Genomic DNA, 18,076 nt, shown 5'->3' on the forward strand with positions numbered 1-18,076 from the left:
CAATGAAATAAGTCTCCTCGCTAGGGAATCCCTGTACTAGTCTGGACTCCTCGTCGTTCCCATCTTCCATCTCACTGCACAGTATTTCAACCTTGCAAGTGCTGTGATCCTGAGCAAGCAGGGGGGGCCCACTCGTTGGCGATGGCACTGGCACAGGGCCCCTGATAGTACGGTGGTGTGTCTGATGGCGGGTGGGCCGAACCTGCACTTTCATCTGCAGCTTCCTCTTTGTCACCGTGTAAGATGGAACTGTATATGGGAAGGGTAACCTGAGTTTCATCAGGGTCAGATTCAGGCCGTGTAGCATGCGAGGGGAATGTAGTGGTCTGGGTCAATGTACCAGCAGATTCATCGAGCAGTGGCTGGGCATCAGTGCACTTGTGTCGCCCCCAGGAGTACGGTCGCCACAGTGGCATTACCTTCCTCCTAGGGAGTGTGATGTCATGCTTGGGAGCAACGAAGGATCTCTCTAGCAGGTTAACTGATTGGGCGGCGTTATTCCCACGAGTCATGACCCTCCAAACAGCGTTCATGAAGGCAAAGTGTTTGTTTTACGTGGGCAGTATGGTTGCAAAGCTGAACCTTAAAGGAATGTCCAGAAGGGCACCACCAGGAGTGGAGCCTACGGTTTAATTCGACTCCACCTGGGAAACCTCAACCATGCCAGCTACAGAAAAGATGCACACATTGCAAGCTTAATTCCGTTAATGAACGAGACTCCATCATGCCCCGCGGTCCGAGTCCGGCTTACTAGAGGGACACGTGAGGCTCTGGCACATGAGATTGGCCAATAACTGGTGTGTCGTGCCCTTACATGTCCGTGGCTGCATGTGCGCTACACTAAAAAGGCCAGCGTTTGTCGCTTACAGGTGCAGATAACCCACTGAACAATGTTAGTGATGGGGATCTGTGATTACAATTATTACCCGCGAACGATGATTTCCCAGTAAGTGCAGGTCAACCGCAGTTCCGGAATTAGGCCTAACCGTCATTCCTGAAAAAATGAAAAACTTACGTGTGCAAACCACAGGTGCTGTAGCTTGCTTAACAGCTCGCCAGCCGTTCTCAGGCCCAGTATGGATTACACGTGATTGCACAAAGGTGAGAAAGGGTACCGTATCCCCGGATAACATGTATGGATAGCATAGTGTACACATTCAAAATATATGTCTATACATCAGGAGGCAGGCTCAGACGGTGTTAGGCCCAGTATGGATTGCACGTGATTGCACAAAGGTGAGAAAGGGTACCGTATCCCTGGATAACATGTATGGATAGCATAGTGTACACATTCAAAATATATGTCTATACATCAGGAGGCAGGCTCAGACGGTGTTAGGCCCAGTATGGATTGCACATGATTGCACAAAGGTGAGAAAGGGTACCGTATCCCCGGATAACATGTATGGATAGCGTACACATTCAAAATATATGTCTATACATCAGGAGGCAGGCTCAGACGGTGTCAGGCACAGTATGGATTTGACGGCCCAGACTACACAGCGGAGGAGCAGGGAGAGGTAAAGATTGCAAATGCTAGGGCCCTGCCCAAGCAAGGGGGGCCCACTCGTGGCCGTCGGTACTGGCACTGGGCTCCTCATAGTACGGCGGTGTGTCTGACGGCGGGTGTGCACCACCACCGTCAGAGACACTTGATTGCACTATGAGGGACCCTGTGCCAGTGCCCGCGCCCAAGAGTCGGCCTACCCACCTGTCCAGAGCAACGGCACTCGGGGGGGGAGGCAGCACAGTTAGGGAGTTTTAGAAAGTGGCATATGTTGATGTTGGACATTCAGCTGATGCAAAAGGCGAAATAGGTCAAGTCCCAGGAAGAGGTGGACCAAAGCAAGCCATTTTTCTGTCACCGTATGTGTCATCAGGGGAAGGTGGGACAAAATCCTTGGAAACCCATGCATGGTTCATTTTAATGAAGGTTAGATCATCCACATTTTGGGTTGACAGACGGGTCCTGTTTTCTGTCAGGATTGATCCAGCTGCACTGAAGACTCTTTCCGATAGCACACTTGCAGCTGGGCAAGCGAGCTCCTGTAAGGCATATTGTGCCAATTCAGGCCAGGTGTCCAGTTTAGCGGCCCAATAGTCAAAGGGGAATGACCTGTGTGGGAGAACATCGATATGGGAGGAAAAGTAGTTTGTAACCATAGTTGACAACTGCTGTCTCCTGTCACTTTCTATCGATGCAGTATTACCAGTTGTGTGAGCGGTACTTGAAAAATCAGTCCACAACATTGTCATGAAACCCCTGTCTCCAACGCCACTTCTGCTGTGTGCACCACGAACACCTCTGCCAAGCTGCCCCCGGCCCGTACGGCTCGTGTGAGAACCATCACCGCTGCTGTGTGCTGGGAATGCCTCAAGCAACTGGTTTACCAGAGTTGCTTGTTTATTAGCCAATATTAGGTCAAGGTTCTCCTGTGGCATGATGTTTTGTAATTTACCTTTATAGCATGGATCCAGGATGCTGGCCAACCAGTAGTCGTCATTGTTCATCATTTTGGCAATGCGGGGGTCCCTTTTTAGGATCTGCAAGGCATAATCTGACATGTGGGCCAATGTTCCCTGTGTCAATGATGCACTGCGAGTGCTGGTTGGAGGAGTACTTTCTGGCAAATCCACATCCCTCCAGTCACGCACAAACCCTGTACCAGACCTTGCCACGCCAACATTTTCACTTGCCCCACGAGATGCATCCTCCTCCCCTAAGTAATCATCCCCATCATCATCCTCCTCCTCTTCTTCTTCCTCCACCTCGTCCAGGAGAGGTCCCTGAGCAGACAATGGCTGAATGTCATCAAGGATTCCCTCCTCGTCAACATTGGCTGCAGACGCCTGCTCCTTAAGGTGCATCAAAGTTTGCATGAGCAGACGCATAAGTGGGATGCTCATGCTTAGGATGGCGTCGTCTGCGCTTACCAGCCGTGTGCATTAATCAAAACACTGAAGGACTTTACAGAGGTCTTTCAGCTTCGACCACTGCACACCTGTCAACTCCATGTCTGCTCTCAAAGTGCCTGGCCGTGTATCCTCCCACAAATGCATGATGGCCTGCCTCTGCTCGCACAGCCGCTCAACCATGTGCAGGGTGGAGTTCCACCTTGTTGCAATGTCGATAATGAGGCGGTGGTTGGGAAGGTGGAGCAATCGCTGCAGCTTCTGCATACGAATGGAGTGTACAGGCGACCGGCGGATGTGCGCGCACAGTCTTCGCACCTTCTGGAGCAGGGCTGTTAACTCCGGATAATTATTGAGGAAGCACTGCACCACCAGGTTCAAGGCGTGAGCCAAGCAAGGTATGTGGCTGAGTTTTGAAAGGGCTATGGCTGCCACAAAATTACGGCCGTTATCACTAACTACCTTGCCTGCCTCAAGATGTACACTGCCCAGCCATGACTCAGTTTGTCGCTTCAAGTACTCGGCCAGCACCTCGGCGGTGTGTTTGTCGCCCAAACACATCATCTGCAACACAGCCTGCTGACGCTTTCCACTAGCTGCTCGATAGGGGGACACCTCGTGTGCAACAGTGGCAGCTGCAGATGGAGTGCTCGTACAACTGCGCTCTGTGGACGAGCTTTCGCTTCTGGAGGAGGAGGAGGACGAGGGTCGAACGCCTACAGCCAACTGTTTCCTATACCGTGGGCTAGGCAGCACTGTCCCACCACCGCTGTCCCCTGTGGACCCTGCATCCACCACATTAACCCAGTGCGCAGTGATGGACACATAACGGCCCTGGCCATGCCGACTGGACCATGCATCAGTTGTGAGGTGCACCTTTCCACTCACTGACTGCTTGAGTGCATGGACAATGCGGTCTTTCACATGATGGTGGAGGGCTGGGATGGCTTTGCGAGAGAAGAAGTGGCGACTGGGTAGGTCATAGTGTGGTACTGCATAGGCCATGAGTTCGCAGAAAGCTGCGCTTTCCACCAACCGATAGGGCATCATCTCAAACGAGATTAGTTTGGCAATGTGGACGTTCAAACCCAGTGTACGCGGATGAGAGACTGAGTACTTTCTTGACCTACTCATAGTGTCTGGGAGGGTGAGCTGGACTTGAGAGCTGCATATGGTGGAAGTAGCGGTGGACAGGACGGACTGAGAGAGGGTTGATGATGGTGATGAAGTTGGTGTTCTTTCTGATGGCCTAGATTCAGTATTTCGTTGATATAACAGTGGGATTCCCTGACTGCTGTGGCTTTGCAACGACACCTCAACATTTGCTGCTGTGCTAACCGGTGGGCTTACAGTGGGGCAAACAATGTAGCATTGCTGACTACCTTCTTTGTGATTAGTTGCACATGTGGTACTTGAGGTTTGGGGTTGTGTCCACGCTTGCAAGTGCATGGTGGTTAAATGTCTATGCATGCAACTGGTATTCAAATTTTTCAGATTTTTCCCTCGGCTAAAGGTCTTTGCGCACTTCTTATAGATAACCTTGGCCTGATCATGAGGATTTTGTTCAAAAAAGTGCCACACTGCACTCTTCCTACTTTGGAAGACATTTTGCGGCCTAGCACGCTGTGATATTTTGACCCTCTGGACAAGCTGTCCAGCAACTCTTTTGATTTTTGGAACCTGTCTTTGGAGTGCTCCGTGCCTGCCAGATAACAGCTGTTGCGATGTCGATGTCTGCTGTGGATGCTCCTCATCTGAGCTATTGGAAGCAGCACCCGCTTCCCCCAATGGATGCCAATCTCGGTCAACAACTGGGTCATCCATCACCTCCTCTTCAATGTCATGTGCACCTTCCTCTGTGTCACCGTGTATGGTGGTATAGTGTGCGGGAAGGGGCACCTGAGTCCCATCAGAATCTGGCTCTGTACACTGCGAGGACAATGTAGTGCTCTGAGTGAATGTACCAGCAGAATCATCTATCAGTGGCTGTGCATCAGTGCACTCCATGTCAGATTCATCTTGGCCTGGGTAATTCACCATTTCACTTGATATTCCAGGCATAGTATGTGAAAACAGCTCCATGGAGTAATCAGTAGTATGGCCTGCATCATCCTTCAATCTTGGTTGCGGTGAAGGACACAAGGAAAGGTGTGGTTCATGAGCATGAGCCTCCAATGACGACTCAGTGCTTTTATTTTTTACAACTTCGGAAGAGGAGGCGATAGAGCTGGAGGCTGAGTCAGCAATGTAAGCCAAAACTTTTTCCTGCAGCTCTGGCTTTAAAAGCGGTTTGCCAACTCCTAGAAAAGTAAACCTTCGAGGCCTTGTGGAGCCAGACGATGATGCAGGCTCAACACCTCCTGCATTCGGTCCTATTTTGCTTTTGCCACTACCATCAGATCCACCACCAACACCATCATTACCAGCTGCCAACCCCCGCCCAATTACACGGCCTCTTCCACCAGCCTTCCTCATTTTTGGTAGAAATGTAGACAAAATCCAACAAACTATATAGTAATGTAAAACAAGGTACAAGGTGTCTATAGGACAGGGGAGATTTTGAATTTCTGCACACACTTGTGGACACTGGACACTTATGGATTGTGTGAGGCCCACTGAATATCAGAGCGCTATGTCACAGGCTCGATGGCACAGGTGTGAAAAAAGTGACTACAGGATAAGGGAGATTTTGAATTTCTGCACACACTTGTGGACACTGGACACTTATGGATTGTGTGAGGCCCACTGAATATCAGAGCGCTATGTCACAGGCTCGATGGCACAGGTGTGAAAAAAGTGACTACAGGATAAGGGAGATTTTGAATTTCTGCACACACTTGTGGACACTGGACACTTATGGATTGTGTGAGGCCCACTGAATATCAGAGCGCTATGTCACAGGCTCGATGGCACAGGTGTGAAAAAAGTGACTACAGGATAAGGGAGATTTTGAATTTCTGCACACACTTGTGGACACTGGACACTTATGGATTGTGTGAGGCCCACTGAATATCAGAGCGCTATGTCACAGGCTCGATGGCACAGGTGTGAAAAAAGTGACTACAGGATCACGGAGATTTTGAATTTCTGCACACACTAGTGGACACTGGACACTTTTGGATTGTGTGAGGCCCACTGAATATCACAGCGCTATGTCACAGGCAGAAATTGGCTAGTGTATCACAAACTACAAGGTGTATATAGAATTGGGCAGAATAGGAATCTCCCTAGAGTGTAGGTCTGTAAGAATGGAACAAGTCCTCCACTTATCCTTCCAGAGTGACACACAGATAGCTTCACTGTGGCCGTGATAACAGCCGTTACACGGTACTGAGAGGAGCGTGCACGTACACGGCTGTCCGGTGTACGTAAAATTGTCAAGCTCCGTGTTTTTTAAGTATACGGACTGACACACGCTGTCTCTCTATAGTTTTGAATGTGATCAAACAGCAAATATATTTAACTGTTTGAAAGCTAGACAAAACTAGAAGGTGCAGGTCTGTAAGAACGGAACATGTCCTCGACTTATTCTTACAGAGTGACACACAGATAGCTTCACTGTGGCTGTGATAACAGCCGTTACACGGTACTGTGTGAGGAGTGTGCACCGCTGTATGGTGTGAAAAAAAGCACGCTCAGTACCTCAGCAGGACAAAAAAAAAAATCGGGATTGCTTTTAAAAAAGCAGTTTGCAGAGCAGTGGGTAAACAGCAATGTAGCCGTCAGGAAGCCTTAGAAGGCAGCCTAACAACCAACACCACTGATCCACCAAAATATAGCCTCCCCTTGCACTGCACACACAGTGACTGGTGTGTTGTACAGGCAAAATCGCTAGCAGCAGAAGCAGTTTTTTTTTCTTCTTCCCAGCCTAACGCTCTCCCTACAGAATCAGCAGCAGCAACCTCTCCCTATGCTAAGATCGGCAGAAGTAAGATGGCGGTCGGCGTGCACGCCCTTTTATACCCCCTGTGACGCCCACCAAAGCAAGCCAATCACTTGCATGCCCTTCTGAAAGATGGTGGTGACCCCTGCCTATGTCATCACGTTGCCCACAGTGTCCGTGGATCCTGATTGGCTGAAAAAGAGCGCAAAACAAACTTTTGAAACGCGACTTTGGCGCGTAAGTCGCCGACCTCGTGGCGACTTTTGAAATTTTTCGATCCGTTTCGCTCAACTCTAGTGTTAATCTATATATATACTTATATTTGCGGGATGAGGATATGAACTATACATATATACTATATTGTTGCACAATGTTTTTTAAAATATTTTTTTGACCGATCTCAGGAATTATCATATATGTATGTTGTGATTCTGTATCAATTATTGGTATGCCTTAGGCATTTTTTTCTTGCACATTGTTTACGATTGCCAAATCCGATTTATTAAAGGCTGTTTTTATATATATTTAGCTGTCCCGTCTTTATAACAGACTTGTCCAACATAGTGGTTTGTTCATACCTTTCTCAACTTTGTACAATCTGGTCAAATCCATACTGGGCCTGAGACCGTCTGAGCCTGCCTCCTGATCTATAAACATAGGTTTTTAATGTGTAAACTATGTTATACATACCTGTAATCCGGTGATACGTTACCCTTTATCAACTTTCTACAATGTTGTAGAATCCATACTGGGCCTGAGAACGGCTGCCGAGCTGTTAAGCAAGCTACAGCACCTGTGGTTTGGACATGTACGGTAATTTTTTCATTTTTTCAGGAATGCCGGTTAGGCCTAAATCCATAATTGCGGTTGACCTGCACTTACTGGGAAATCATCGTTCGCAGGGAATAATTGGAATCCCAAATCCCCATCACTAACGGTGTTCAGCGGGTTATCAGCACCTGTAAGCGACAAAAGCTGGTCCTTTCAGTGTAGCGCGCATGCAGCCCTGGACATGTACTGGAATGCTAGACCTGTTATTGCTCGATCTCGCATGCCAGAGCCTCGCGTATCCCTCTAGTAAGCTTGACGCGTACCGCGGGAGCATGCTGGAGTCTCGGTCATTAACGGAATAAAGCTGAGAAATCGCTAGCACAACTACAAACGGGCATACCACACCACACACTAAATCGACAAAGCTTGCAATCTGTCCATCTTTTCTTTAGCTTTCTTTAGCACAACCATTTGTGGTTTCCCGGGTGGAATCCAATTAAGCCACAGGCGCCACTCCTGGTGGTGCCCTTTTGGACATTCCTTTAAGTTTCAGCTTTGCAATCATACAGTCCCCAGAAACCAAACACTTTGCCTTCATGGATGCTGTTTGGAGGTTCGTGGGAATAACGCAGCCCCATCGGCAGTTGGCATAATTTATTGGTGGGAAGTCCGACGGTATATGATCGTGTTCGATTTCAGTTTTTTTTTTTGTTTTGTATTTTACATTTTAATTCCAGCCTTTCTTGACTTCATAAGGGCATGACAAGCCTATATCTGTGTCTCCTCCACCTCCTCCTTTTACTCCTCCACCTCTTTTCGAAATGTAGTTGCCCTTTTGCATATGTTATTTTTGTCTTCTGAGCATTTTGTCTGCTTTGGGACACATTTAAAGGTGTTTTGTAATTGTTTTCTATGTGTTTGTATGTGTTTGTGTTTGCCTGCCATTGTTTTCAATGGGGTTCGACGGTGTTCTTCCAACGTTCGACGCACATTCGACGAACTTGCCTTCTGTGCGACGAACCAAAACACTAGTGGGGTGGCTCAACACTACTCTTGATATATAGACGTACATTGTTAATGTTTAAAGTATGCTATATATACCTGGTATCTGGTGATACTGTACCCTTTCTGCCTGGAAGTCCTCCTCCAGCCAACACTCTAAGTGTTTCATTGACACCTGTAACATTGTCCCACATGTGTGATTATTTCTTGCGGATCTTCTTGTTATATTGTGGTGTGATCCATCCTGAGTGTGTGAGTGTCTATGGGTTACTCCTGCAATTTAGATGTACATTTAAAAATTACCCCAACGCTGTATACAGCTCTACGCTTGGGATACATTACCCATTTACTGCTTGTTATATTCTGGTCTAATCCAAACTGACCAAGTGAGAGTTATTTTCTGACTGTGGAAATAAATACTGAGATTGACAACAATGACACCTACACTGTGTACATCTGTACTCTTGAGGTCCATTACCGTTTTACGGCTTTTTAGATTGTGTTGTAATCCAATACTGAGCCTGAGAGTGTCTGTGTGTGCCTCCTCAAATATCTACGGAGATTTAGAATGTTTAAACTATACTATATATACCGGCTATCTGATGATACTGTACACTTTGTCTAATTTTTATATTCTTGTCCAATCCATACTGAGCCTGTGAGCGTCTCTGTGTGACTGATGGAATATATAGGGAGATTGACAATTATCCTTTGACTAAATAGAGCTGTACACTGCTGATACAGTGCCATATATCTGATGTTATTTTGGGTCTATTTTCTGCAAAATTTTGAAGTTTGGTGTAAGAGGCCGCGGACGTGGGCGTGTGGGGGCCAGCTGGTGCTGATGGTGGTGGTGCATCTGCTGGTAGTGGCAAAAGCACAATAGCAGCTAAGGCAGGAGGTGTTGAGCCTGCGTCATGGTCTGGCTCCGGAACGCCTGGAAGGCTACAATTTCTGGGAGTAGGTTAACCGCTTTTAAAGGCGGAGCATGAGGAACTGGTTTTGGCTTACATTGCCGAAACAGACTCCAGCAAATATGCCCTCCTCTTCTGAAGTTTCAAAAAAAATGCAAGCACTGAGTCGTCAAGTGCTGGCTCCTGGTCAGGAAGAACCCCTTTCCTTGTGTCCATCACCCCCACCAAAAGTGAATGATGCAGCAGGCCACACTTCACATTAGTCCATGTAGCTCTTTCTATCATACCATGCCTGTGTTATCAAGTCAAATCGTGAATTCCCAAGTCCAAGATGAATCTGACATGGAGTGTGGGTGGCCAACCAGGGCATTGGGGTTAATTGGTACCGGGCCGGTGTCTCACAGGGATGTGTCACGGTGGTGGTGACCCATTCCGTGGCCCTGGGTGTCCATGCAAAGGGGTGAATTACGTTTATAGGTGAATGATACGTGACGCCACCAGTGGTTTCTGATTAGATTGACCAGCGCTGCAGTGTCACTTCTCTGGGACAGATGTTGTGGTGCAGCTAAGATGTAGAAGCCCTGCCCAGGTAGGGCCGTAGTCGCAGGGCAGATGAAAGAGTTGGTAGATGGTGTGCAGTGCAGGATGTAGCAGAGCCGTGCGACAGGCGCAGGAGAAAGATGACAGACACAGTCGTGCAGTTCCTTTACCTGTACTTGGTAAGTGCCGTCCAGGACCCAGAGTTCAGATGGAGAAGGAGTTGGTCAGCCTGGAAGCCAATTTCGAATTCTCTCTCTGCAGATAGGTAGTGTGGCCTCCGTTCTAGCGCTTATCTGAGGTACTCGCAGTGCTGAGTTCAATGAAGTGGGGCCTCCGAGCCTTAGTTGGGTACAGAGCATTTACAGCTGCTACTTCCTCCGGTTTCTGCTGCAGGAACGTCAGTGTCCCTACAAACTCGGAGACGGAATCCGGACCATGCGCTCCAGGTAGGAGTGAGCCTTAACTCTGCTCATCCTCAGGCTCCCCTTCTCACATTCACACACTTCCCCTTCCCTGCACAGAGTGCCCTAACTTACCTCCTCCCAACCACAGAGAGCAGCTCCTCAGCAGTCAGGTTCAGAGGTCTCCCTGCTGGCCTGGAGTGGGAAATGTGTTGTGTGTTGGTTTAACTGCTAGAGAGATCCTTTGTTGCTCCCAAGCATGACATCACACTCCCTAGGAGGAAGGTAATGCCACTGTGGTGACCGTACTCCTGGGGACGCCACAAGTGCACTGATGCCCAGTCACTGCTAGATGATTCTGCTGGTACATTGACCCAGACCAGTACATTCTCCTCACACCTTACACAGCCAGAATCTGACCCTGAGGAAACTCAGGTTCCCCTTCCCGCATACTATACCACCTTACACGGTGACAAAGAGGAAGGTGCAGATGAAAGTGCAGGTTCCTTGAGCAGGTGGGGGGGGCATACTCATGGGCAACGGCACTGGCACAGGGCCCCTCATAGTACGCAAAAGTGTCTCTGCCGGTGGGAGGGAGGGCCCAGGAGGGCCCACCCGCCGTCAGACACACCGCCGTACTATGAGGGGCCCTGTGCCAGTGCTGTCGCCAACGAGTGGGCCCCCCCTGCTTGCTCCAGATCACAGCACTTGCAAAGTTGAAATACTTACCTCTCCCTGCTCCACCGCCATGACGTCTTCCGCTTGTCCTGACAGTGATATTCTGATCAGAGAGCGCAATGACATCACATTTGTATGCCCTCTGCCTAAACAGCCAAGTGCAGTGAGATGGAAGATGGGGACGACGAGGAGTTCAGACTAGTACAGGGATTCCCTAGCGAGGAGACTTATTTAATTGTTTTCAATGTTGGGACAGCAATTATTGGGGAGCACTATACTCTGGAGAATGATATATGGTGCCCACCATACACTGGAGCATTCAAAAGGTGGACATCAGACACTGGAGCAGCATTTACAGGGCCCATTATACACTAGAGCATTACAAATGGGGCCCATTATATATGGAGCATTATTTGGGCCCATAAGACAGTGGAGCTTCATCCATGGGGACCAACATATATTGTAGCATTATGTGGAGCTCATCATATACTGTTTCAAACATTATATTGGACCAATGATTTTGTATGGAGAAATATATAGGCCTCATTACTCTGTATAGCGCACTAAGCGGTGCCCATAATACTGTATGGAGTTATATACTGTCCGTTTTTGGAGCTATTGGAGAATTTAAAATGGATATCAGTCATGAGATGTAAAAAGTGAAGTATTTTTCATTGTACTGTACTCTATAATATACTAATTCTCTGCCGTATCGGAGCATCATGAATTGTGGTATGTGTTAAAGGGGCGCTCTTTGGCCCAGGGCACATGAAAACCTGGAGCCAGCCCTACCCCCACACAACTTTAGCCAAATAACCCCCAGTTTTCAGTGCGTAACTATTATTATGAAGTAAATTAAGGTTGACAAGCTTCAGTAATAAAAATTGATGTTTTTGCCATTCAAATGGGCACTGTAGGTGTGTTTAATGTCCTCCACTCCATGCTGACTTTGCTTCCCCATTGACTTGCATTGGGTTTCGTGTTTCAGTCGGCCTTCGACTTTTCACGATAATCGGCCGATTTCGTTTGACCTGACTGAGAAAGTCGGGTTTCATGAAACTCGACTCGACCCAACGCGAAAAAAGGCAAAGTCGCTCATCTCTAGTGGCTACAGAGGTGACGAATGTGCCAAAGTGGCTACCAAGTGGCCAAAGTGGCTACAGAGGTGCCAAATGTGCTAAAGTGGCTGCTAAGTGGCCAAAGTGGCTACCAAGTGGCCAAAGTGGCTACCGAGGTGCCGAATGTACCAAAGTGGCTACCAAGTGGCCAAAGTGGCTACCAAGTGGCCAAAGTGGCTACAGAGGTGCCGAATGTGCCAAAGTGGCTACCAAGTGGCCAAAGTGGCTACTAAGGTGCCGAATGTGCCAAAGTGGCTATACTCAACATTCAAATTCTAACTTTACTTTCTTACAGTCGACACCTGATACACTGCTGTAAAGCTGGCAGCGCTGTTCAAGCACCATGTATTTCCTTCAGGAAATGCCCATCTAGTTTTAATTGGGGCCCTGAATTGTTGAAGCTGGAATTGATGAGTACTGGGAAACTCTGCACATGTGCTGCTAGAGGCATCCATGTTCCGAAAGTCCACAGCAGTGAAAACAATATGAAGTGCAGGGACAACATTTTGTGAATGCCCAGAGCCAGCCACAGCCTCTCACCACCAAACACCCATTCTTTCCTGCCTGGCGCCCGCAGAATCACCCAGCTCCTACCACAGCTGCCAGCTTTCTGCAGCAGCGATGCTTCCTCCTGGGTTCCCACTATACTTCAGCCACCCCTCAGTAAGCTACCGTAAAAGTGGACTATAAGATGGACCATTTTTATTAAAAACATTTTTTGCCGTTTTCCTCCCCAAAATCTGGGGTGCGTCTTATGGTCCAGTGCGTCTTATAATCCACAAAATTTGTTAACTGATAAAAAATTCAATAAATTATAATAATCTGAAATAAATTCAGACTGTTGTTTCCACAACAGTTGCGGTCTCTTATGTTGCCCCTGTGGAAAATTTAATTGACCTCATTGTCATAGAAGTGTTTTAATAACTGTTCGAGGGAACCCGCAGGCTGCAAGAATAGCTCCCGGGCTGCATGACTGTAGCCAAATATATAATTTTCTAAAACACTACAGAGTTTCAAAGTATACTTTGAAGAATATTCTGAAGACCATGCATAGCATCAAATGGACAGGTCAATCCCTTTTTGTGTACATTGGTAGAAACCTGTCAACCACCTGCTCCAATACTGAGAAAAGCCAGCCAGGAACAGACCTGTATTGGTCTTGTTTCTAGCTATAGTGCAAAGTTAAATCTTCAAGGCATCGCATTTTTCTGATAATAGGGCAATATTTTTTCCCAAAAATATTGGAGGAAAATGTGGGTGTATCTTATGATTCGAATATGGCTTAGGTGGGGTGGCTGCAGTGGAGCGAGGTCACAGGAGCCGGAGTCGCTGCTGCAGGTGGCCGGCAGAGGTAGAAGTGAGACTGTGCTGGAGGACCTGGGTTTGGATGAGGGGGTGGCCAGGCGCTATGAGATTGCGGGCCTAGGACTGTCAGAAAATGTCAGCATTGATAGAAGAAACCACTTTTTCCCATTGATTTCCCTGTGGTAGGCTTCAGAAAATGGCCACTGGAGGCGCCGCATGTGAAGATTAAAATCTCGGCTCCATACATTCCTATTTTCCTCCACAGAATTTAGGATGCGTTTTATGGTCCAGTGTGTCTTATAGTCCGCAAAATATGGTACATTTTCTCTGAAACACCAGATTATTTCAGAAAAAATTATACCTGGCAGCAGTTATACAGCCTGACTGTGATTCTTGCTGCCCACAATTTGGGCAGCATAAATCACCGATTCCCGTTACTTACTGTAAGATACAATTATTGAATCAAATTACATCTTTACTGCTATTTACTTTGATTTTATGTATTACACTTTTACACAATTTGACATTTTGCACTGTTTACATTGATATTATGGAAACTGGAACATTTTCACACCATCAGGTACAATAATACAAATTCTATTTAATTTCAGCTATTCAGACAGCTATCCGTCTACAACAGTCTGGGTCTGTCTCTTTACATCGTGAGCTCCAGAGTAAGCGCCGGGAGCAGCGCGAGCAACGTGAACAGCGTTGTTTTGCAAAAGAACAAGAGCTTCAGCGATTAGCTGAACTTCAGAGTGAAAAAGAGAAGCAGCAAAAAGAACTTGAGCACCTGAGAGAGGCCCAAAAGAAAGCTGAAGAGACTATTATGCAGGAGCAGCTCAAGCATCAAGAGCAGCAGGAGGAGATGCAAAAGTTGCTGGCAGGACAGCTGCGAGAAGCAGAAAAGGCAAGTAAAGGACCTAAGAAGCTGCTAAACTAAAACTAAAAGAAACCTGAGCGTAGTTTCAGAGTTAGGCTGCATTATTGCAACCATGATTATTTTACTCTAAGGCTGGAGTCACACTAACCTGCGCAAAATACGGTCAGTATTTTACATGCGTAATACGGATGAATGTCCCCTAAATAGTGCTCCGTATGTCATCCGTAATCAAGGTGTGGTCGCGCATTTTGCGCATCTAAGCATCCGTATGTAATCCGTATGGCATCCGTATGGTGAGATTTTCTCGCCGCCTTGCAAAATGGACATATAATGGAGCCCAATGACAGGGTTTCTAAACAGAAACCAAAGAATAGATATAGACACATAGAATACATATATATTTATATATATATATATGTATTCTATGTGTCTATACCTATTCTTTCGTTTCTTTATTAAACCTGTCAGGGTGAGTTTACTGTATAGCGCACTGAATTGCCGGCTTTGCTAAAAGACACCTGGTGCGTATTTCTCGCAGGTCACACGTGTATTCCGTGTGTAATCCGTATTTTTTGCGCACCCATAGACTTGCATTGGCGTACTACGGGCGTAGTACGCTGACAATCGCAGCATGCTGCGAGTGGCACGGAGCGTAGGATACGGAGGAGAAATATACGCCTGGTGCGAGTGACCCCATAGAGAATCGTTGGTCCATGTCTAATGCGTGCTTTTAGCGCCTCTCACTCTCCCGTATTCCTCGCCAGTGTGACTCCAGCCTTCGGCTATGTCTACGCGGTCAGTGATCGGCAGCACTTTGGATGCAGCACATGTCCGCTGCGTCAAAAGCGCTGCTGGCTTTTGAACGCAAGTGATTCCTCACGTGTTCACTGAACCGTGTGGAATGACCATGTCCAATACATTGTATGTGGGAAATTTATCTTTCAGAGACTCGCATCTCTGCAAGATAAATAGACATGTTGTGGTGTGAAAAGACGCGCCGCATGTCTGTCTCCACAGGTGAGCCGCGGGCATCGGTACACGCATAGTGGGCATGGAATTTCTTGAAATCCCATCCACTATGCTGTAACATCTGGCCCCTGCGGGTTGGACACTGCGGAAGTACGCAGCGTCCAAATCGGAGCATTTACTGACCATGGAAATATGCCCTAAAAGAAGAGAAAGTTTTCAGTACCGTTTTGTCCAGGAGAAAAAAGATTGATTGTTCTCAGTGAGAGAAACAAAATAATAATATTGTAGTTATGATACCTTTTAATGACTGACAAAAATAAGTGATATTGCAAAGCAAGCTTTTGAGACTAGTTAGGTCTCTTTTTCAGTCATGGTATAATGAAGAACGAAACACAGAAAAACACAGTAAAATGTGAAAAATACTCTGTTGTAAAAAAGCAACAATAAACAGCAAGTGCTAGTAAAAAGATGATAAAAAACAGGATATTTGGTTGATACGTTTTTTGCAAAAAATATATACTAAGCCGCTCTACCAAATGTCAAGGTAACCCATATAAGATCAGTCCGTAACTGAGGTATTTAAAAACCTGATCAAGTGTATAGTGCCTATATGAGCAGGATTCAGACAGGTAATGTCCGATGTGGGCACGCTGCAGAGAACTGTTTTTATGCGCATGACCCACAAGGAAGGGTGGAAACCTCCCTAATTTTGTAAAAGCAAGAAACCAACTAAATACAAACACATAGGCCATGCACACAATGAACAAGTCCGTAGGACAGTGTTCACACCAGCAAAAGACAAACACAAAAAGACACAATAAGACGTATAAAAATACTCTGTTGTAAAAAAAGTAACAATAAACAGCAAGTGCTAGTAAAAAGATGATAAAAGGCAGGGTATTTGATTGATACATTTTTTGCAAAAAATGTATACTAAGCCGCACTACCAAATGTCAAGGTAACCCATATCAGAGCAGTCCCTAACTGATGTATTTAAAAACCTGATCATGTGTATAGTACCTATATAAGCAGGATTCAGAAAGGTAATGTTTGATGTGGACACGCTGCAGAGAACGGCTTTTATGTGCATGACCCACAAGGAAGGGGTGGAAACCTCCCTAATCTTGCAAAAACAAGAAACCAATTAAATACAAAAACATGGGCCATGCACACAGTGAACAAGTCTGTAGGACAGTGTTCACACCACCAAAAGACTGAAACACAGAGAAACACAATAAAACGTGTAAAAATAAAAAAATAACAAACAGCTAGTAAAAATGATAAAAACAGGGTATTTGATTGATACGTTTTTTGCAAAAAATGTATACTAAGCCGCTCTACCAAACCTCAAGGTAACCCATATCAGATCAGTCCTTAACTGATGTATTTAAAAACCTGATCATGTGTATAGTACCTATATGAGCAGGATTCAGACAAGTAATGTCCGATGTGGACACTGCAAAGAACGGCTTTTATGTGCATGACCCACAAGAAAGGTATAACAAAGTATTTAAAGAAACACAAATATATAAATACAATATATATACATAAAGAGTAGAGACATGACATGGATACGTCAAAAAACAAACAAACAAATTGAGCTCAGAGAATAAATCCTTCATTAGCTTAGATAAATGGTGTGAAAGTTTTATTGCTCCAATGTCCATGGAAAATCAAAGACCTGATACCCTCACACTATCTAGAGCAGAATCTTCAGATTTTGCAGTAAGTTATAAGGTAAATCCTTGTGACAGATTCAGTCCTGTGTGAAGGGTATCAAAGACTGCCATGTTCTTTTTCACATACCCATTGGTGCTTCTGTGATATGAAGTTGCTTTTTAACCCCTTAACGACCAGGGGTATTTCAGTTTTTTAATTTCTATGTTTTGCTCCCCTTCTTCCCAGAGCCATAGCTTTTTCATTTTTCTTTTAAAATAGCCATGTGAGGGATTTTTTTGTGGAACAAGTTGTATTTTTGAACAACACCATTGGATTTAACATATCGTGTACTGGAAAATGGGAAAAAAAATTCTGAGTGTGGTGAAATTGCAAAAAAAGTGCAATTCCACAGTTATCTTTTGTTTGTTTTTACCATGTTCACTAAATGCTAAAACTGACTTGCCATTATGATTATACAGGTCATTATGAGTTCACAGACACCAAATATGTATAGGGTCTTTTTTATTTAACCCCTTTCTGCCATCTGACGTAGTATCCCGTTCATGTGACCTGGGCCTTACTTCCCATGGACGGGATAGTACGTCATTCCCTTTAGGCCCCTTTCACACATCAGTTTTTTGACATCAGTCGCAATCTGTTGTTTTTTGAAAAAAATGGATCCTGCGACTGATGCCACTAGATCTGATTTTTTCTCATAGACTTGTATTAGCGACGGATTGAGACAGATGGCCTCACGTTTCGTCCATCGTTTGCTGGATCCGTCAGAAATTTTGTGTCCATCGGGCGAAGACATCGGAAATGTAGCATTTTTTTGTCTCCGTCGAAAAGTCGGACGGCGACGGATCCAGCGCCGTCTGTCATTAGCTATAATGGAAGCCTATGGGTGCAGGATCCGTCGCTGTCCATCAAATGACGGAATTCAGCGACGGATTCCATTTTTTTAAACTGAGCATGCTCCAATTATTATTACCAGGTAGGGCAGTTGGATCCAGCGAAGATCCGTCACATCAGTTTTTCAC

At 46.1% G+C, this 18,076-nt stretch overlaps 1 protein-coding gene across 1 annotated transcript in view; it reads left to right on the plus strand.

Annotated features, from left to right (window-relative positions):
- The window catches only part of DEF6 (DEF6 guanine nucleotide exchange factor), a 799,533-nt gene that overhangs the window by 467,595 nt on the left and 313,862 nt on the right, over nt 1–18,076 (plus strand). Inside the window, exon 8 of the mRNA XM_073575620.1 lies at nt 14,137–14,435. Within this exon, the coding sequence (XP_073431721.1) occupies nt 14,137–14,435 (299 nt within the window). The remainder of the gene's footprint in view (nt 1–14,136; nt 14,436–18,076) is intronic.

This window comes from Dendrobates tinctorius, unplaced genomic scaffold (assembly GCF_039654945.1).
Source record: "Dendrobates tinctorius isolate UK_male_01 unplaced genomic scaffold, ASM3965494v1 ptg000045l, whole genome shotgun sequence".
Classification (NCBI taxonomy): Eukaryota; Metazoa; Chordata; class Amphibia; order Anura; family Dendrobatidae; genus Dendrobates; species Dendrobates tinctorius.